The sequence below is a fragment of the Lithobates pipiens genome, unplaced genomic scaffold (genome assembly GCF_037356315.1).
Source record: "Lithobates pipiens isolate NorthernLeopardFrog02 unplaced genomic scaffold, aLitPip1_a1.2 Scaffold_28, whole genome shotgun sequence".
NCBI classification, from domain to species: domain Eukaryota; kingdom Metazoa; phylum Chordata; class Amphibia; order Anura; family Ranidae; genus Lithobates; species Lithobates pipiens.
The window spans coordinates 65,940,204-65,962,113 of record NW_027507789.1 but is presented as its reverse complement, the minus strand read 5'-3'; the positions used below and the strand labels follow the sequence as shown (position 1 = coordinate 65,962,113).

The following is a 21,910-nucleotide window of genomic DNA, read 5'->3' as shown; positions in this document are numbered from 1 at the left end:
AAGTCGGGGGGGGGGGGTGGATGGGGGCTGGGGCACCCCTAAGGTGATCAGTCAGTATGGGCAATATTCCTAGAAAGGTTGCTGTCCCACTGATGGTGTCCTAGGGGGCCCGTGAACTGACAGCTATACAAAAGTCAAAGGCAGCCGTCTCTAGGCCAGGACCTCGGCTAGGTGCTAGTCTGGTCGGGCCCCTTGATCTTCACCCCCCTCCCTCCCGGGATCCACCGTGGTGAACTCTGGTAAGGATGGGACCGGGTGGCTCTCAGGTACAGTATCAAACAAAAAACAATGTTCTCCAGACATCTGATTATGGGGGGAAACACTACTCACTCATGGTTCATGATCTTGAGGTGCTTGCGATCTCTGGCGGTGGGGTCGGCGGTTTCTCCTCGATCTCTGTGGTCTGGCAGGTGGGTCGAACTCGCCAGCTGGAGTGCTTTGGGGGACAACAAACGCCAGCCAATCAGGAATAGCAATCGGTGGTAGACCCAGCGTGTCCAAGAAAGATGGAACCTCCGAGGGGTGTCGTAGTGTAACGGGCCTGCCATTCTTGCGCACTATGAGGTGGAATGGGTGACCCCACTTGTAGGGTATCCTCTGTTCGTTTAACTTCTCCAAGAGGGGCCGCAGGCAGCGTCTCATCTGTAAGGTCCTCCGAGAGACGTCCGGCAGTAGAGTAATCTGTGCTCCATCAAAGTCTATGCTGCCTTTGCGCCACGCTGCCTGTAGAACATCCTCTTTCACGGAACAGCTATGGAGGCAGCACAGAACGTCACGTGGCCTGCCCTCGGGGGGGCCTCTGGGTCCCATGGTCCTGTGTACTCCGTCAATGATAATCTCTGTATCAGCAGGGCGGTCTAAGCAAGCGTTAAAGATGGCTGTGACCGTTACTTTAAGGTCAGTTTGACCAGTAGCTTCGGGCAAGTCTCTGATCCTAATATTGCGCCTGCGATTGCAATTTTCAAGGTCGTCTACCAGCAAATGCAGCTGTGGAACTATCGGTCAGGATGTCTTGCGTGCCTTTCAAGCCAGTCAAATCAGTGTTCAACTTGGGTGTTTGTGGCCGCTACCTCCCGCTTAACTCCCACTATCTCATTCCTCAGTGTTGTCTCAATCCTGGCTGCCATGCAGCTAAAGTCCTCCTTTGTGGGAAGATTTTGCAGCAGAGTCCACTGTACTGTCTCCCAGGAGAGTGGGTGGATGAAACATCTGCGCTCCCCCTGTGTGTCTGCTGCAGATGCTGGCTGGCTGCGTGGCTCCATAATGGGGGAGCCGCTGTGGGATGGCCCCTGTGAGTGCTGCGGCCCGAGGGGGAACCATGGCGGTAGGCCGCTGTGCTCTAAGCTGCCCAGGGATGCCAGGGACAGCGAGCGGGAAGGCATGGAGATAGGTCGCTGGGCGGGGAGAACGAAGGCAGGTCGTGAGTGTGCTGTGTCCCTCTCTCACCTTCTCTCTGCAGCACTGGGCTGGACGCGCAGGAGGCCGCGGGCGCCATCTTGGCCGGATCAGGCGTGGAGGCCGGAGGCTGGAGCGGTACAAGATATTTGTCCATACCACCGTTAGATGAGTCTCCGCCGGTACGGCTGCTTGTCATCAGCGTGCTGCGAGGCCAGGGGTGCTGAAATGTGCGGCTAGACTGCAGTGTAGGGCTACGGAGGGGTCACGGACCGGGAGCTCTCAAGATGTGCGTCCTCAATCCTCCATGCCGAGACCACGCCCCTGCAGCCATTTTTTAACCAGCTGCACCAGTTCATGCATTTGGGACCTGGGTGGTCGGTCAGGTTTGTACCACCAGTGATACACCCTCTGAGCCCGGATGGCTGTGGTCACTCCTAGGCGGGCCAGGATCTCTGCCTTCAGATGCTCATAGTTGCTGATGTGTTCTGTTGGTAGGTCAAAATAGGCCTTTTGCGGGTCACCGGTGAGGAAAGGGGAGATAATGCCGGCTCATTGGTCACGGGGTCACCCCTCTCTCTCCCCTATCCTCTCAAAGGTGGTGAGAAAGGCCTCTACATCATCACTGGGTATCAGTTTTTGTAAAAAATGGCTGGCCCTCACAGACACCTGGTTGCCAGCGGCGACAGCCGCTTGTTCTCATCCCTGAGCCATCCCCTGTACTGCCTCCTGCAAGGCAGCCACCTGTGCTTGAGTGGACTCCTGTTCAGCAGTAAACTGGGTGGCTAGCAACCGTGTGCTTTCCTGCTGTGCAGCTATGGCCTGTGCCAGGGCCTGCTGCTGCTGAGCCATTGCTTCCTCATGGCGATGGTTTGCGTCTGCTGAAGCTTGCTGCTGGGTCACGGTGGCTTGTGCCAAGCCCTGATGACCGCCTCCATGTCTTTACCTGCTACTTGCAGCATCTGAGCTGACTTCACCCAAGACATGCTATTTGTACACAGTCTCTTTTAAATGTCAGTTTTTGGTTTTTAAACGTTTTTTGCGGCTGCAAACACACTTTTGCCCGCATTCTCCACCAGTTGTAAACGGGCTAATAGCTCCGTGGGACCAAGTGCATAAACCATTCAAAGGTGAAACCAAAAGACTTTTATTTATAATTAAATCAAAAATAAGGCTTTTTTCAGCACACAGATCAAAATGTAAATTAAAGTCCACTTATCTTCAGCACAAAAAACAAGAATTAAAGAAAGCACCTACAGTTCTGTAGCAGTGTCTACACCCCAAAGTTTTCAGAGTCCTTATTGAAATCTTTTGCAGCCTCCAAAACAGCAAAAACAGCAACACAGCTCATCATACAGGTGTTAATCTCCTACTCCTCCTCACCACACCTCTTCACTACTTCCTGTCTTATGAGCTGTCTTCTTGGAGGCCTTTAACCCACTGTGTGCAGAATCCCTGTGGTCAAGGAGGGAGGCTCTTTCCCACCCAAATGTCACTTCAGAACCCCTTAAATTCGGGGTCCCAACTATCTCTCTCTTAATATAGAGAGGACTGCGAGTCAGTCCTCTCCTGATGACTATACCTGGAATTTCTCACCCATTTTGGGTGACCACCTGAAGTCTACCGGGACTCCCTTAAAGGGACCACAACCCGAATACTGGTGTTACATAGCACCCGTCCAGGACCCAACCTTGGCGTCCTGTACAATAAATTATAATATATATATATATATATATATATATATATATATATATATATATATATATATATAAAAATACACACACACACACACACACACACACACACACACACACACACACACACACAAACACACACACACACACCCCCAATGAAATATCACTTGGACATAACCGGAAAGGATGAGCAAAGGTAAGCATCAATTCTGACAATACTTCTAGAGAGAGAAACCCAGGCCGACCTGTTCAACCTCTTATTATCCTAATGAGAGATGAAGCTAAACAAGGATGGCAATAGGGCCCTTTATTAAAATTAATGCAATAATTAAACAGAAAAATTGTAACACAATACACATAATGGTCAGTACCGCCCAGGGGGCGGACCCTGTGCAAACATCCCTCCCTGCTGCCCCAGCAGTCTCAGTACGTCAACAAGCAGTATAACGCAGAGAAAAGGAGGGGTGGGTGCTGTGTCGGTTGGTGAATTACAGAGAAAAGGATTTTACGTTGAGTTATATTCACCGACCGACACAGCTCCTCTCTGTAACTAAATGGGACGTCCCCAAGCAGTGCCAAACGAGGGGTGGGAAAAACAGCATTAAAACTTCAACCACCATGGCAAGTGGGAACTAGTGAAACTAAACCCACAAAAAAACAGCAGCGTGTGGAAAAAACACCACCACATAACCGGGTATCCCCAACAGGAGAGATCCCCAACACAGCAACTTTTTGTGGAAATAATGCAACAGTGCATTAACAAACAGTACTGCGTTTTTTTCGAAAAACCAGGAGAAAAACGACACGACCGCCTGCAAAACTTTGCGGCCAAAACAGGCATCAGCCGATGCACTGACGTCTACCTTGTAGAACTTGGTAAACGTGTGGACAGACGACCAGGTTGCCGCCTTACATACCTGAGCGACTGACGCTTGGTGTCGGAAGGCCCAAGACGTTCCGATTGCCCTTGTAGAGTGGGCCATGACCGGAAAGGGGGGCACCTGCCCCTTCAAGGCGTAGGCTTGTACTACAATATGTCTGATCCACCTGGAAGTGGTGGCAGACGAGACCGCCATACCCTCCTTTGGACCAGCCACTGAAACAAACAGCGAGTCTGACTTCCGAAAGGGAGCTGTGGCAGACAAATACACCTTTAGAGCACCTACACCTAACCACGTTGAGAGCGTGAAGAGCCACCTCCTTGGGGTGCTGCGGCTTAGGACACAAAGATGGTAATACAATGTCCTCATTGATATGAAAAGCTGAGACCACCTTCGGTAGAAAGGACGGTTGCGGACGCAACACCACCTTATCCCTGTGGATGACCAGATAAGGCGACTTGCAGGACAAGGCCACCAATTCCGAAACCCTCCTGGCTGATGTTATAGCCACTAGGAAAACCACTTTCTGTGAAAGGGTCAACAATGGAATCTCCCTGATATTCTCAAACGGCGGCTTTTGAAGCGCCGACAACACCAGGTTCAAATCCCACGGAGGTAACGGAGGACGCACCAGAGGGACTACATGTCGTACCCCCTGAACAAAGGTACTCACTAATGAATGAGACGCCAGGGGTCGCTGAAAAAAAGACAGCCAGAGCTGAAATTTGACCCTTAATGGTGCTCAATGCCAACTTCTGGTCTACACCTTTTTGAAGAAACAGCAGGATTCTTGATATAGAAAAGGAGCGCGGATGCCACCCTTTTTCCTCACACATGGAGATATAGGCCTTCCAGGTATAATGGTATATCTTCCGTGAAGATTTCCACGCCCTCAACATAGTCGGGATCACCGAGTCCGACAGACCCCGGTTCCTCAGCACCTGGCTCTCAACAGCCATGCCATTAAAGCCAGCGATGGTAAAGCAGGGTGAAAGATTGGACCTTGAGACAAGAGGTCCTCTCGCAGCGGCAGTTGCCAAGGAGCATCTGCAACCAGACGCACCAGGTCTGCGTACCAGGGCCGCTGAGGCCAATCTGGGGCCACCAGGATTACTGGAATCCCTTCGGCTTCCACTCTGCGCAGCAGACGTGGCAACAGTTTTAGCGGAGGAAAGGCGTAGATCAGCTGGTACTGATCCCACGGAGCCACCAGCGCGTCTGCCCACAGATCTCTTGTCCTGGACATGAATCTCGGCACCATCCGATTGGAGCGGGAGGCCAATAGATCCACATCTGGTGTGCCCCATTTCAGGCACAACAACCTGAATATTTCCGGATGCAATGCCCATTCTCCTGGGTCCAGCATCTGTTGACTCAAATAGTCCGCCTACCAATTTTCCATCCCGGGGATGTAAATGGCTGACAGGGCCGGAACGGGTCGATCTGCCCACCGAAGTATGTGAGTGACCTCCCGAGCAGCAGCTGAGCTTCTTGTTCCCCCTTGGTGATTTATGTATGCCACAGCCGTGGCGTTGTCCGACTGTATCCTGGTCGAACGCCCTTGAAGACACAACGACCATGTGTGGAAACACAGCCTGATCGCTCTCAATTTGAGCAGACTGATCAGCAACTCAGATTCTTCCGTCCACCAGAGGCCCTGCGCCGATTGAATCCCCATCACTCCACCCCAGCCTGATAGACTGGCGTCCGTAGTGATCACCGTCAATTTTAGAGGGAGGAATGATTTTCCAGACTGAATCACCGGGGACCTCAACCACCAGATCAGAGAGTCCCTGACTGGCTGGCTCACCTGGATCTGCCGATCCAGGGACCACGGAGATTTGTCTCATTTTGTCAAAATCTCCTTCTGCAGTACTCTGGTGTGGAACTGGGCATAAAGGCACTGCCCCGAAGGAGGCTACCATGAGCCCCAGTATTCGCATGCAAAAGCAATGACTACTTGTGGTTCATCAGTAGTTTGACCGCAGATCTGAGAGTCTGCAATTTGTCTGAAGGGAGAAAGACCCTCGCTTCCCTGGAGTCCAATAGTAAACCTAGGTACTCCAGATGCTGGGTCGGTACAATCACCGACTTCTTTAGGTTCAACAGCCACCCAAATTCTCGCAGAGTCTGCATGGTGATCGCCACATCCTCCTCTAATTCTGAGGCAGAAGACGCTCTCAGGAGGAGATTGTCTAGGTAACCCACGATCGCGATCCCGTGTTGCTGCAGCAACGCCAATACTGGAGCCAGTACTTTGGTAAAGACTCAGGGGGCTGATGTCAGGCCAAAGGGAAGAGCCACAAAATGGTAGTGGGCTTCCCCGACTGCCAAAGGGAGAAATCTTTGATGCCGAAGGCATATGGGTATGTGCAGGTACACATTCTGGATGTCCAAGGACGCCCGGAGTCCCCTTGATGGAGTGCAGCAACTACTGAGCAAACTGATTCCATTCTGAACCTCTGCACTTTTACAAAGTGATTGAGGGCTTTTAAGTCCAAGATTGGACGTACATCTTCCTTCTTGGGAACCACAAACAGATTTGAGTAGAACCCCTGGAAACGTTCCGATTCCGGAACTGGTACAATCAACCCCTGATTCAGCAAGTCCCTCACCGCCTCTAACAGGGCCTCCCGGTGAACGCAGGTATGCTGGAGGGGAAGAATCTGTTTGGTGGCCAAGAGAGAAACTATCTTGTAGCCTGTGGAAATCAGGTCGCAGACCCATTGGTCGGATAACCGGGAGGACCACCGGGCTGCAAACTCCCAAAGGCGACCTCCCACCCGTTATGTGGGTGGGGGCAAACCTTCATGTGGTAGCACTTTTGTTCGCAGGCTTGTTGGGCTTGCTGTTCTAGGGATGCCTTTGACCGTCCGTGGACGTCCTGTCGGACTGGGAACATTTTGTCGAAGCACCGTACGGACGAAAAAGCCCCTTGTGAGTGGAAAAAGAGGGCCCTTGCCTGCGGCGTGGCTCCTTAGCCATCCTGGCCTGTGGGAGTAGTGTACCCTTACCACCCATGGCATTTTTAATAAGGTCATCCAAGGAAGCTCCAAAGAGCCAGTCGCCAAGGAAGAGAAGATCCGTCAGGGCTTTCTTGGATGCCTGGTCAGCAGACCAGCATTTTAGCCAAATCAGGTACCTCAGCACCACAGCTGACACTAAAGCCCTGGATAACAGAGGGATAGTATCCAGGGCCACATCACAAATGTACTTAAGGCCTTGCACTAGTTGGTCTGCTAGTTCCACGCAGACAGGGGAGGCCTTTTGCTCTCCCAATTCGCGGTGCAAAAGTTTTGCCCACTCAGTCAGCGTCTGCGACACCAGTGCGGATGCCAGTACTGGTCGCACGGCTGACCCCACAACCGTAAACAAGGAACGAGCCACCGCCTCGGCCTTCCTATCCGTGGGATCCTTGAATGCAGGAGTCCCCTCAACCGGGATCGTGGTTACTTTATTTAACCTAGATACTGGGGGGTCCACGACCGGAGGAGCCGACCATTTCTTGAGAAGGCTTTCCTCAAAGGCGTAACACACGCCATGTTTTTGGGGACCGAAAAGGTCCTTTGCGGCCAACCCCATTCCCTGTAGATGAACTTGTCAAAATAAGTCAAATACGGGAACACCTTAGGTGAATGTGCTGGCTTGCGGGACCCAAAAGGGACGGATACATAAGCAGAGGGATCCGCTGGCTCCTGGATCTTCAGAGTATCACACACAGCTGTGATAAGTGCTCCAACAAGCGATTTGTCGCGCCCGGACCCGGACGGGGAATCATCCTCGCTGCCCGAATGGTCCTGGTCAGCCTCGTCTGATAGGTCAGAGCAGGGGTCACCAACAGCAGCAGGGCCAGAGTCTACATCAGAGCTCTCCCCAGAGGACGGGGGGGCAGGGGCCTTTTACGTACACCTTTACTTCCACACACTGCCTCTATTTTAGCAACAAAAGAGTTAAGGACTGCCGTCAGGGTGTCCGTGGGCACAGCGCTATCTGCAGGTGACCCGGTTGCAATAGCCTGAATTTCTGGGGAAGAAACACCAGTTTCTGAAGCCATGCTGACCCTACCCTGTCTGCCACCTGCAAGGGGACTTAGGATAGTGAAGGTCCCACCCTCCTGCTGCCGCCTGGGGGGGGGGGGGGAAGAGGGGGGATCCTAGTGCCAGACTTACCACCCTGGGGCGTTCTGTGATGGTTAGTAGCCGTGCCTGTAGTCCCCAGGAGGTTACCCAAGTGCAGAGTGAAGAAACTGTGTCGGCAGCAGCTGTAGAAAATAGCGGTGAAACGATCTGCAGAGCTTGCACCAGCGTTCAGGAAATGGCCATCCAGTGTACTGTACACACAGTGGACACAGGAAACAGCAAATGTAATGCTGTCACAAGAGAAATGCGGTGAAAAGAGCGCTCGGGCTTCAAAAAAATGGCCTAATAGGAAAAAATGACTAATAGGAAAATCCCATAGAAAATGGCAGCTGAGGCTCACAAGGGGAACCTTCTATGCCCTCAGCCAAAATGGCCGCCGGACATCGGCATGCGGTGACAAGAAAAATAATAGAACAGCGCTGCCTTCAACCAGCAAGAATACCTCCACAGACACCTTTTGGGGCCCCCCACACCGGCACCATTGCTAACCGTACACACCCCCTACAGGTGAGAGACCCAGCGATACCCATACACAGACCGCCCGCAGCACATGCAGGAGGGAAGATAGGGATGTGGAAGAGAAGAGAAGGAGGTGAGGTGGCCCCCAAATTGACCTCCCAGGGAATGCCCAGCTGCTCAAGCCCCCGAAGGAGGGAGAGCCTTACTTACCAGTCCTGGAGAGCTGGGAGACATTCCATCACAGACTCCTGCGCAGTTACAGGGTGGCTGCTGGCCCGGTATACTGTGATCCAGACATCAGTAGCCCAGTCATATGTATACCCCAGAGCATTGAAGCTCACGACCACCTCTGGAGCTGAGGTGTGTCGTGGCCTGCCGAGCCTTAGCTGCGACCTGCACACGCTCGATGGCCGGACTGGGGGGACTACAAGGATAACTCACCAGCCTGTCACTCAGCCGGCAGTTGATAGATCCCAGGATCTTTCATCTTGCGCAAAAGCATCAATCCTGCATCAAAAAAATGGACCAAAGGGCCCACAGGGTTCCTAGGTCCTTCTCCTTCACTAGGCAAAATAAAACTGAGACTGCTGGAGGGTTGTTAGCACAGGGTCCGGCCCCTGTGCGGTACTGACAATTCTGTGTATTGTGTTACAATTTTGCCTAGTTCTCCTAGTGGTTGGCTAACAAACCCATTTAGTTACAGACAGGAGCTGTGTCGGTCGGTGAATATAAGAGAAAATGCTGTTTTGTTTTTTATTGCCCTTGCATGTCCCCCTCAGATCTACAGCGACTGCATTGTAGTGCACAGTGGATTTGCCTTTAGTAAATAACCCCCAGTGTCGCTGTGTATTTCAGCGTGTCATACATTTTGACAGGTTGTTGGCAGCATTATTACAATTATACATTTTTTTATATATATTTATTGTGTGTGTGTAGATTTACTAATACATCCATAACTAAATTAAATAGTATCTCTAAATATTCCCACACCTATACTTTATGGGGAGTCTATTTTTCAAAAACTATAACGTGTATTACTTACAATAGGAACACACATGAAGACCACACTATTCCACAACTAAAACTAAGTCCAGTTATCTTTTATTAGGGCAAGTATTTATATATATGTACAGTCACGTGACATTCATGTATAACTATATACATCGTCCTCAATAGGAACAGAATCCTTTATGCTGAAGTGTCAAAGAGCCTTTCGATCATCTCACCAACATGTTCCACTGAATATTTGATATATTTATCTGGGTTCTTAGTAAAGCTGACACCTGTTCCGTATCTGCAGAAAAAAAAAAAAAAAAAGTGAAAAAGGTATTAAGAGATTTAGCTTCTAGGCGTGTAAGGAATACTGACAATACAGTATAAAAACCGATAACGGATATTATGCTGAGATGAATGGATAGATGGCACTGGAACCCTGAATATTTATTATCATCATACAATGGTGTGAAGATGGTATTGGGATATAGTTCATACACAAGTGTATTCTAATATAAAATCAAAGACTACAAAATTTTTCTGAGCACAGACTAACCAATTATCTTGGTCATCAATGAAATTAAGTTTTCAGCATTGCATACAATAACCTTGACATGTGGGTATGGGTGGAAACATTATAAGCTGGCAATTCATAGATCGAAAATTTGTTCGGTTCAGCAGAAATCGGTCAAAGTTCGTACCATGCAAGCCGTTCCTGTTCATGAGAAGTTGATCAATCAATTTTTCATGAATGGGATTGTTGCTATAATATTTTCACTCAGCTCTGATCAGTGTATATTGATGGAGGGGTTAGTCCCATTGTCAGAATACAATGCCACAGCAAGGTGGATTTCCACATTCACCTCAAACGTGTGGATTGGGAAATGAGTTCAGTTTTTTCCGGCTGAAAGAAAAAAACAGAGTAATGAACTGCTTTAGATGTGGCCAGATCTTCTAGCTTGAAAAACAATTGCTGAATCTACTACTATTGTAGGAGATGAAAGATCTAACCAAATATAAGCAGTATAATAATGATGGTTCTTGTGGAAGATGCCACCATGTAGCAATGGAAAGAGCAGCACAAACAAAAATGACCAAATCTTGTGTGGATTAACAAGTTCAAAACTATGAGCAAATGCTTAAAAGAGGAATTCCAGGTATGGATATTTGGTCAAACCTGGATCAATGTAACTATGTATAAACCATACTTGTGTGAGCAGTCCAGAAGCTGAATAATCACGTAACCACTTGCCTACCGTGCACTAACACACCCTTCCTGCCCAAGCCATTTCTCAGCTTTCCAGCGCTGTTGCACTATACTGCACCCAAACTAATTTTTTTTTTATCATTTTCTTCACACAAATAGAGCTTTCTTTCGGTGGTATTTAATCACTGCTGGGTTTTTTATTGTTTAAAAAAAAAAAAAAAAAGACCAAAAATTTTGGGGGAAAAAAAAAGTTTTTACTTTTTTCCTTCAGTAAATTTTGTAACCAAGTAATTTTTCGGCTTCACTGATGTGCACTGATGAGGTGGCAGCGATGGGCACCGATAGGCTGAATTGGTGGGCATTGATGAGATAGCACTAATATTCCGCACTTATGGGCACTGATAGGCACCAGTGGCTGGCACTGACAGGCAGTACAGATGGGCACTGATGGGCAGCACTGATTGCCAGCACTGACTGGCATGGCTTATGGGCACCGATTTCTGTCACTGGTGGGCACTGTATTGTTACACTATATTTATTTCTTGTAATTAGGGCACTGATGATCAGTGCCCTGATTACATCCCTAGATGTCCCCCTGTGAAGAGATGCCGCTGATCGCCTCTCCTCTCCTCACACTCTGTCAGTGTGAGGCAAGGAGAGGTGATTGCCGACATCTGTGTTTACATGTGACAGACTGATTGGACACATCCGATCACATGGTTAAAGAGCCGCAGACAGATCAGGGTCACGCTGTGTCCTAGCAACATGGTGCGGCCGCGCTGCATGCGCGAGTGGCCGGTGTGGAACGCCATCATATGACGGCATCCCAGAACAAGAGCTGCCCCACCATTATTTGATAGTGGACGGGCGGCAACAAGTTAAAGTGGTTGTAAAGGCACGAGATCTTTTACCTTCATGCATTCTATGCATGAAGGTAAAAAACCTTTTGTGTGCAGCAGTCCCCACAGCCTCCCCTAATGCTTGACTGAGCCCTCTCTCGATCCAGCCACTGAGCCAATCAGGAGATGGAGGGGGCGGGGCTGCGCTGCAGCTCCATGTGGGAATGAACACACAGATCCGCTGATTGGGAATGGGCCTGCCGGGTGCCCCCATTGCAAGCTGTTTGCTGCGGGGGCACCTGGCCAGAGGGAGGCGCCAGGAGTGCTACAGAGGGCCCAGAGAAGAGGAGTTCCTGGGATCCCCTTTCTAAAACCACTGCACAGTGCAGGTAGGTATAACAGGTTTGTTATTTAAAAATAATAATAATAATAATAATTACTTTAAAAGGTATTTCATTCACTGCATTAAGGTTAAAAAAAAAAAAAAACTTTCACTAGTTGTTCTCCCCCATCCCCCTCAAATACTTTTATCTGAGTCCGCTCTAAATCCAGTGCTGTGCCTGCCTGCAGCAGTGCTGGTCTGTCTTCCTGCCGTCAGTCAAATCCCTTGGGGAGGGTCGTGTCTATGGACACACACAGCCCAGCTAAAGAGCATGCCCGCACCTGTGCCCCAATAGCACAAGGATTGCTATAAAGGCACTCAGAATAGAGCAGGAGCAAACAGCGCCAGCAAGGGACTCCAGGCAAGGAGGTAAGGGGCTGCTCTGTGCAATGTCCTTTCACAAAGTAGGCAAGTATAAACCTCTATTTTATTTTAGGGAAAAAATAGAAGCCTTTAATATTACTTTAATTAGACACCACTACTCCGGTGATCTCCACTTGCTTCTGGGTCATGTGCTGAGGAGCTTGCCTTATGCATTATAAATGCTTTGCATTTTCTAAATTAATGTAACACGTTCCCTAACTGGAAAAGGCGGCATGTTGACGTCATGCTCTCTACTTCTTCCAATCGGAGAAAGCATTGCATTCACTCAGAAAATGCAATCTCTGAATGTCACCTGTGCTCAGTGGCCAACCTTCTATGTTTACAATCAGGCCAGCCGCTCAGCACAGAACCCAGAAGTAATAGCATATACATAATTACATAGGTTCAAGCTGGACCAATGTAACCATGTATAAAAAAAATGTATACCTGGAATTCAGGTTTAGAACAGCAGAGGAATCTGCAAAGGCAGACACAGTGAATGAGTATGAGTAAATCCATTATGTTATGAAGTAAGTAAATACGACTGCCCTATATACAAACTATAATGTGGAGATGGGCTTTAACATATTCTTTAAAAATTGTTTCTAAATTCATGATGTGGTGGCTGAATTAGATTTATTTTATAAGGTTTGTATCTGATGATTGTGTCAGTAACACACTTCCTGTACTAGAGTGACCATGCATACTGTTCTGCATCTATGAAGAAGCAGCATTGCCACCCTAGGAGCTCTGGCAACAGTGTTATTCATAAGAGTGAATTAGAGGTAAAGCACACAGGAAGTTATAAACTCACTGGACTTCTGTCAGGATCAACAGGCATTTGTTTGACTTATCCAAAAGATATAACAAAATGCTTTCAATGGTATACTTAAACCAAAAAACAGCAAATAAAGGAAGTTCACTTTTGGAGTTTTCATACACTTTAAGACAGATTGAGGAGTTATTTTACAGCAAGCTGTAAACCTGTATCTAAATTTTTTTTGAAAATTGTATATTTATTTTTAAGCATCGTTCACATAAGTGTACTAACAGCATACCCCCGTGTGAGGGCCATGGTTTCATGCAGGGGATGGTCATGTGTTCTGTGCATCCCCATGCAGGCAGTCCCAATCATGTCAATTGGGATGCAGCGGCTGCACAGTCACAGCCATGTCGGTGCGAATCCCAAATCTCACACTGTTAGAGGCTGTGCATCCACACAGCTGTCAAATTGAGAGCAGCGCCTGTGTCTTTAAAACTGCTACGTCCTGGCTGACATCAATGGGATTGTCTGCACAGGGATGCATGGAACACATGTGAATCCCTGTGTGGGCAAACCCAGGCCAATTCTGACATATACACACATACATATTAAAATCATCTGCATTTGTTGCTAGAAAATTACTTAAAATTCATAAACATATTTTTTTTGAAAGGAGATTCTGGAAAATAAAATGGTGGTTGTTGCAGCTTTTTTTATTTATGCCACATGATATTTGAGCAGCCATTTTTAAAAAGTAAATTTTGCCTAGACTCTGCGCCTCTGCCCTTTTTAGGGCTCACATCCCCTCCAAACAGATGGCACAGAGGGCCCACTGTCCAGTTTGCCCATGACAGAAGTAATATCATTCAAACACCTTCTATTTTAAATAGGCACAGAAATATTTTACACTAGTGTATCATATGGCCTTCTGGTGACTCCATGTCTCATCACAATATCGTTGCTCTCTATTTTTCTTAATTTTGTCTACTTCACAGAAATCTTGGTTACATATCTTACATTAACACGTTTAAACAGCTGAATGCAAGTTGGTTTGGTGGCTCTATATATCCTTGGTCTAGATGCACAGTTGGTCACTCATCGGGATTACCGTATTTATCCCAAAAACTTTTAGGAGGGAAGTTTAAGGGGAAAAAAAAAAAAATTTAACTGCCCATCAATGCAGCCTTGTCAATGTCAATTGCAGCCTTGCATTGCAGCCTTGTCAGTCATTTGCAGCCTTCTATTGCAGCCTTGTCAGTCATTTGCAGCCTTCTATTGCAGCCTTGTCAGTCATTTGCAGTCTTGTTGGTGTGTTTGCCATTTAAAAATGGCACCGCCGAGATACAGCGCGAATGTCCTGTGTGTCTCGGCGGCGCTCGGCAGTTTTCGGCGGCCTTCGGGTATTTCCGGCCGAACTCGGCTAATTTTGCGCGTTCTTGGCTATTTTCAGCCATTCTCGGCTGCTTTTGGCTTTCCGAAAAGCTGCAGAGAATGGCCGAAAATACCCGGAAGCCGCAGAGAGCAGCAGAAAGGGATAGAAGCAGCGTGGGATCGGCGTATAACACGCACCCCCGATTTCCCCGATTTTATGGGGAATTTTCCTCCATTCCTAAAAGGAGGAATAAACTCATTGCCTTTTGGATTTGGTTAAATTTGGTTAAATAAAAGGGGAGATTCCAGTGTTATTAGAAATTCAAACACATTTATAAAATGAGTATCATAGATACTGTGTGTTAAAGATATAAAATAAATAAGCCATACAAATATATAAAACAATAAAAAAGGAAATCAAGTTGATCAAAAGGCCCATTATAAGTGCCTAACTCACTTGTGTAGGAAGGCCCCATACACCTCCTGCACGATGGTCTTCTGAGCCTGGCGTATCCGTTCACGCTGTCTCTTGTCCGGAATAGCCCAAGACTTTTGGATCTTGCAGATCTCCTCCAGACCTTCGTTAAACCCCTTTAAGATTTTAAGGTAGAGAAAAAAATAAGGCCACATACTGCTGAAATAGATCCTTTCTTTAACGTAAAGGAACTCTGTTATGAGAGATTATGGAGGATATCATTGATGAACTCTTTTGGAGAATGCTAGTTCCCTGGCGGTCATGCTGATGCTTTGGCTTCAATGTAGTCTGAGCAGCTGAACTAGAACAAGTATAGAGATAAGGAGCTCTGACACTCATTTACAGTATGCTTATTCTCCAGGTATGTTACTCACAACTACTTAAAGCATACCTTCACCCTTATTTTATTCTTACTCTAATGTTAATTACTCCCCCTTAACAAAATGGATAGTTTTCTTTTTGAAACCCTTCACCCTCTTCTGCCTTTTTTGCCTATGTAAATAATAATGCAGTAGGTACCACCCGCTGACGCCTGGGATATTAGCATCAAATATTCCAGGAGTCTTTGGGCATTTTTGTTTATCACAACTTGTTAACAAAGGGTTCCCACTCTGAGTGTGCACAGGTGTGATCTTGCTGCACCTATAGTATAGAAGGCAAGGTTGAAAAAAGACAGAAGTTCATCAAGTCCAACCTATGTGTGTGATTTTGTGTCAGTATTACATCTACTAGGACTCCCAGGTCCTTTTCCATCCTAGATTCCCCCAGATGATCCCCCTCAGTGAGTAGATTGCATTCATGTTTTTGCCACCCAAATGCATTATTTAAAATTTTTCCACATTAAACCTCATTTGCCATGTAGTTGCCCATTAATTTCTTCAGATCTTCTTGCAAGGTTTCCACATCCTGCAGAGAAGTTGCTGCCCTGCTTAGTACCGTTTGCAAATACAGATATTGAGCTGTTTATTCCATTTTCCAGGTTGTTTATGAATAAATAAAATAGAATTGGTCCCAGGACAGAACCCTGGGGGAACCCACTTTCCACCCCGGACCATTCCGAATACTCCCCATTTATCACTACCCTCTGAACTCACCCCTGCAGCCAGTTTTCAATCCATGTACTCACCCTATGGTCCATGCCAAAACAGACTTTATTTTGTACAGTAAGAGTTTATGTGGAACTGTATCAAATGATTTTTCAAAATCTAGATACACCACATCTACAGGCCTTCCTTTATCCAGATGGCTGCTCACCTCCTCATAGAAGGTTAATAGATTGGTTTGGCAAGAACATCGATCCATGCCGATTACTGCTAATGATAAAGTTGTCATTGCCAAGATTCTTGTATATAGCCCCTTATCCCCTCCAAGAGCTTGCATACTATTGATGCTAGGCTAACTGGTCTGTAATTCCCAGAGATGTATCTTGGCCCTTTTTTAAATACTGGAGCTACATTGGGTTTTCTCCAATCAGCTGTTAGGTACCATTCCAGTCAGTAGACTGTTCCTAAAAATTAATAACAATGGTCTGGCAATTACTTGACTGAGTTCCTTAAGGATCCTTGGGTGCAAGCCATCTGGTCCCAGTGACTTAATAATGTTAAGTTTTTCAAGTCTATTTCTAATTCTGTCCCGTTAGCCATGAGGGTGCTTCCTGTGATGTGTCATGAGGATAAACATTGCAATTTTGCTTACTGAAGCCCCCCCAATTCCCTCATGAAGACCGAGTAGAAGAATAAATTAAATACCTTGGCCATCTCTCCATCCTTAGTAACCAGATTCCCTTCATCATTCTTTATGGGACCAATAAGATCGGACCTCCCTTTCTTACTATTTATGTACTTAAAGAATTTCTTTGGATTTTTCTTACTCTCCTCCGCTATGTGGTTTTTGTGTCCCATCATAGCTGCCCTGATTGCACCCTTTCTTTCTTTCCAAATTTCTTGTTGTATTCTTTGTAAAGTTGGAATGCTAATGATGGATGATCCCTCAGCCTTGTATTTTTTTGAAGGCCTTCTCCTTTGCTTTTATATGCTTTTTACGTTGAAGTTAAGCCACCCAGAACTTTCATTAGCTCTTTTAAATGCATTTCCCATGGGCATTAGCCAGTGCATCCCAATATTTAATATGCTCTTAAAGCATACCCCTCCGTGTTCTTTGTTCCTAAGATTTTATCCCAATTTGTATCTTCTAGCAAGGCTCGTAGTCTAGGGAAGTTGGCCCTTTTGAATTTCAGTGTCTATGTATTCCCCTTATGTTTCTTAATAGTTTGATTTATACTGAAACGAATTGACCTGTGAGCATTGTTTCCTAAATTGCCCCCTACTTCCACATCCATTATCAGGTCTGTATTGTTGGTAATTAGTAGGTCTAGTAACGCTTTGTTTCTAGTTGGTGTGTTTACTATCAGACATATGAAATTGTCCTGCAAGACATTTTGGAACTGGTGAGTCTTAGATGAATGCGCGGTTCCTTCCCCTTAGCCATGAGCTCTAGGAACTTGATGGGAGCTGGCTTAAGTTGCCCTTAATACAAATGGCCGCTGCCATACAAGGGGTGAGTGATCACAACATGAGGGACAGAAAAATAATAAAAGGTGCAAGTGCATAAACTATAGCATAAGTTAAACTACCATTAGACAGCGATAGTAAAGAAAGTGCCTCAATTGTAAATTTGTCTCTCGGGGTTAAGTTCCTGTTTAAGTCAGACAAGGCAAGAAATATGGGACTTTCAGAAGGCAGCCCCATACTCCCCTCAGGACAGAACCACTTTAAAATCCAAGTGAAATCACATAAACAAACAAACATTCAGATGTTGTCAACACAAATTCAAATAAAAAGAATTAAAGTGATTCTAAAGACAGAAATGTTTTCACCTTAAAGCAGACGTTGAGTCATTTTTTCATCTATTTATTAAATCTTCTGCCCATGTTGTTTTAACTTTGGATAGTAAAACATTTTTTTTTCTGCCAGTAAATACCTTATACAGCTCACTTCCTCTTTCTTGTCTGGTAATAAGCTTATGCTTATGACAACATGCACAGCTATCTCTAACTCTTGCGAGAGTTTGTCGGGGGAGGGGGGGGGGGGTGAATCATACAAGGGCCAATGAGAGCTGCAGAGCTGGAAGGGTGCCTCTGTGTAAATTCAGGAAGTGAACAGGCAGCAGCTTCAGTTGCCCACAGTTAAAATGGTTGCAGCCAGACTCAGTGGAGGGAGATTTGTGCAGAATATTTGTCAAGTACAGAGAATCACAATATATAAAAAATAATATGCAAAGTGGTTGGAGGGAAGCCTCAGAATGCCAAAGATGTTTTTATTACAAAATTATGTGAGCAGACTGCAGTTCCTCTTTAATGCTTTCCCTGTATTAAGGTAAAAAACCTTCCACTAGATCTTCATCTCACCCTCACCAATGGCTCCTACTGCTGTGAGGAGGGAGCCATGGGTGGGTCTGAGCTGCGCTGTGTGTGTTACCAGATGCACACAGCCCACCATAGGAAACAGCGAGAAGAGGAAAAGGAGTAAAAAGTGCTGGGAAGGGACCCCAGAAGAGGAGGTTTGGGGCCACTCTATGCAATGGTATTGCAGCAGGTAAGTATAACATGGAAAGTATAACATGTTTGTTATGTAAAAAAAATATATATATATATTATATATATATATATATATATATATATATATATATATATATATATATATATATATATACACACACACACCTTAACAGCTTTAATTTACCTTAAAACGTTCTTTTATGATCTGCCGCTCCTTGTCTTTTAGCTACAATAGGTAAGAAAGTAGAGTAATACTTTCAGAATTTTACAGGTACAAAGAATCAAATGAGATGTATCTTTTGGTAAGCAGTCACCTTGGTTCCCTGAAGTGCTGGCATGTTCTTGTCACTAACATAGTCAATTACTTTTAACCAACTAAAAAGAAGGAAAAAATTAACACATTAGTACTGGCCAAAATAGTTGGGCCAAATTTAAATTACAATCACTCACCATATTGGGAGATACACTACATGGCCAAAAGTATGTGAACACCTCCAAACTACTTAACATTATCTAAATCATTGACAACAGTTTAGGATAGGCCCTTTTGTGTTCCAGCATAAATGTGCCCCTTTGCAGAAAGCCAGCTCCGTAAAGACATGTTCACTTACAGTTTGTATACCACTCCAGACCCTCCATCATGTCACAGGCGCAGGTGCCTCCAGGATCCATCACTCCCTTCTAGACTCAGTAGCACATGCACTTCAGGCTAAAAACAACTTTACTCCTAAAGTTCCAATGTTCCAGCATGAACACGGTTACTCAAACTCAGATGCGTTTCACCCCTTAGTGGAGCTCAATGAGAAAGCTCAATGAATAAACTGCACTAGGGGGTGAAATGCATCAGGGAATCAGTGGGTTGGAGTGTCATGCTGTTCATGCTGCAACTTGAACATTAACGTTTTTAGTCTTAAGGTGAACAGGGTGTGTCCTTGCATGTGCTACATGTCCACAAAGATATGGTTTGAGGAGTTTAGTCTAGCCTGCACAGAGCATTGACCTCAACCCTTCTAAACACTTTTGTTATGAATTGGAATGCTGACTGCGAGCCAGGCCTTCTCATCCAAGATCTGTACCTGACCTCAAATGTTGTTTAAGTTAAAAGGAGGACCCAAATTACAACATGCACAGTCCATCCCCTCCCTTACTTAGCACATCTTTAACCAATATATTTCAAGTAACAAAACACACTAGGCCTCACTTATTATTAGAGTCTGCGTCCATGGGATTTGACGAGCAAATGCAACATGTCTAAGCCCTTGTACACACGGTCGGAGATTCCGACAACCAAATCCGTCGGAGTAATTCCGACTGATTAATTCCAGAAGAGGTCCGGAAGTGATGTTGCATACACACGGTCGGACTAAGTTGTTGGAAAATCCGATTGTACATAACGTGATGACGTTATTTCGCTACGACGGGACTACGTTCAGGATAGTAGCCAATAGCTTTGGTCTAGGAATTTGATCTGAGCATGCGTGGCACTTTGTCCGTCGGAGTAGGCTACACATGATCGGAGTATGTCCGATCGGAGCATTTTGTCTGAAAATTTTACCGGCAAGTTGGAAAAGTTCGTCCGTCGGAATATTCAGACGGAAACAGTCCGATGCAGACCACACACAGTTGGAATATCCGACAAAACGCTCCGATAGGAAACATTCCGTCAGAATCTCCGACCGTGTGTGCAAGGGCTTAGACATCAAAATATTTCTGAGATCATCAGAGTTCACTGCAGGTGACTGGACCTGGTTTAAGCTGCTTTTGCATTCCCATAGGCTTGCAATGGGGGATAAGCAGTTCTGAAGTGAACAAATGCCCATTGACATAGGCCCTTATCTGAGACATATTAGTGCTGGAAGAGTGCAGGCATGCACCCCTCCTTCTCTATTATAGATATCTTATACACTTGGGTGATTTGAGCATTCATATGGGTGATCTGAGCTATCCTATTATATGCTATTTTAGGCCGCCAAAATAGATTTATTTATGAATTTATACTTTAGAGTTAATAAAAAAATTATATTTTATAATTGATGAATATTGTACTTATTTAATGGTCAGGATAATAATTAGGAACATCTGCTAAGGTTTCTATTTGTTTTGCTTATACATGCAGCTCAGGGTTGGCTAGGCTCCAGGATTTTTGTGCCCTGAGCATCATCTATTGCATTTCTCTTTTTCCACTGCGGAAATGATCTGTTTAAAGAATGGTTTATGGAGTGGGGCTGTATTATTGGATCTGTGATAAAACAACCTTCTTTGGTATGTCTGGATCTGCTGTTCAATGTGTTCACGGTACAAACTGTCAGGGTTCTTCTGAGTCACAGACACCAACTGCATGAGCTCCGACCTAGAAAACAGAGACATGAAATCGTCAACCTGCAGACAGAATATTCTCAGTTTTCACAGCTATAGTCATTCCCTTACTTCTCCAGAGACTTGAGGATGTAGTTATAGTTGTTGTGCAGGAAGATAGCTCCCAGGGCCAGATCCTCGTACATCTTGGATTTAGACAGTAGTTTGAGCTGAAGGTTTCCTAGCACTTTACCTGAGAGCAAAAATGCCAAGGGTACAACACAAGTTTAGCAGTCACCAATATCATGTATGGAACACTGTACGAGCTGATCATCGTAGGAGCGCTAATTTCAAATCTGCAGGTCACAGGACAGCCTTCTTAGCTTGCTGCACAATTCCAGAAAATGTAGAAGGAATTAGCATGAACCTTTGCTTTGCCTATTGCAGGAGAAACCAGCAGGTTATACTTACCTTCCTTAAAACTGAACTAAACCCTCTGATCCTTTACAGCCAATCAAGTTACCTCTGTTTGTCCTGCAGTTGCAGTGTGATCATTTATGACACCTATTATTTGATGGCTTGATAGTTCAGCTAAGAGCACATACAACTGGGACAGTTATCATTCACAGCATCATGCCTTGAATGTAACGGTTTTGGGAAACAGTTAAATTGATGGGTCTAGTTCTGCTTAAAATCAGAAATTAAAGCTAAATATTAAAAAAACTGTGACCAGGTAGGTTTATTATTGCAGAAGAAACATGCACAATATCTTCTGCAATAAAGTACATTTATCTGGCTGTTTGCAATCCTCTATTGAATGTACACTGAATTGTGCATGTGTGGAATTAACATTTTCCTGCACTGGCTAATTGCAACAGTCAGGGACCAGCACCCGGAAAAACCCAGGCAGAAGATACCGGCACCAATGAGGGACCACACAGGTGCTGGACCATTGGAACTTGGGCAAGTAAAAAATGACATGCCCTTAGCACCAAGTTTTCAAGGTGTTCCTTGAACTAAGGAAAAGACCTTTGAAAGATATAGGTTACTGCAGTCATAAATTACACAGGGCTATAATCCTCACATGTGAAAGCACGG

The 21,910-nt window shown here is 45.7% G+C and overlaps 1 protein-coding gene across 9 annotated transcripts in view; it reads right to left on the bottom strand.

Moving 5' to 3' along the window:
• Nucleotides 1-9,652: 9,652 nt before the first annotated feature.
• EXOC7 (exocyst complex component 7) overlaps nt 9,653-21,910 on the bottom strand; it is a 78,388-nt gene continuing 66,130 nt past the window's right edge. For all 9 annotated transcript variants that reach the window (XM_077459352.1, XM_077459353.1, XM_077459345.1 and 6 more), the window contains 6 exons: nt 20,945-21,065; nt 20,772-20,867; nt 18,832-18,892; nt 18,702-18,743; nt 14,944-15,077; nt 9,653-9,862 (listed from right to left, as the gene is read on the bottom strand). In XM_077459352.1, coding sequence (XP_077315478.1) covers nt 9,757-9,862; nt 14,944-15,077; nt 18,702-18,743; nt 18,832-18,892; nt 20,772-20,867; nt 20,945-21,065 — 560 coding nt within the window. In that variant the 3' untranslated portion in view covers nt 9,653-9,756. The remainder of the gene's footprint in view (nt 9,863-14,943; nt 15,078-18,701; nt 18,744-18,831; nt 18,893-20,771; nt 20,868-20,944; nt 21,066-21,910) is intronic.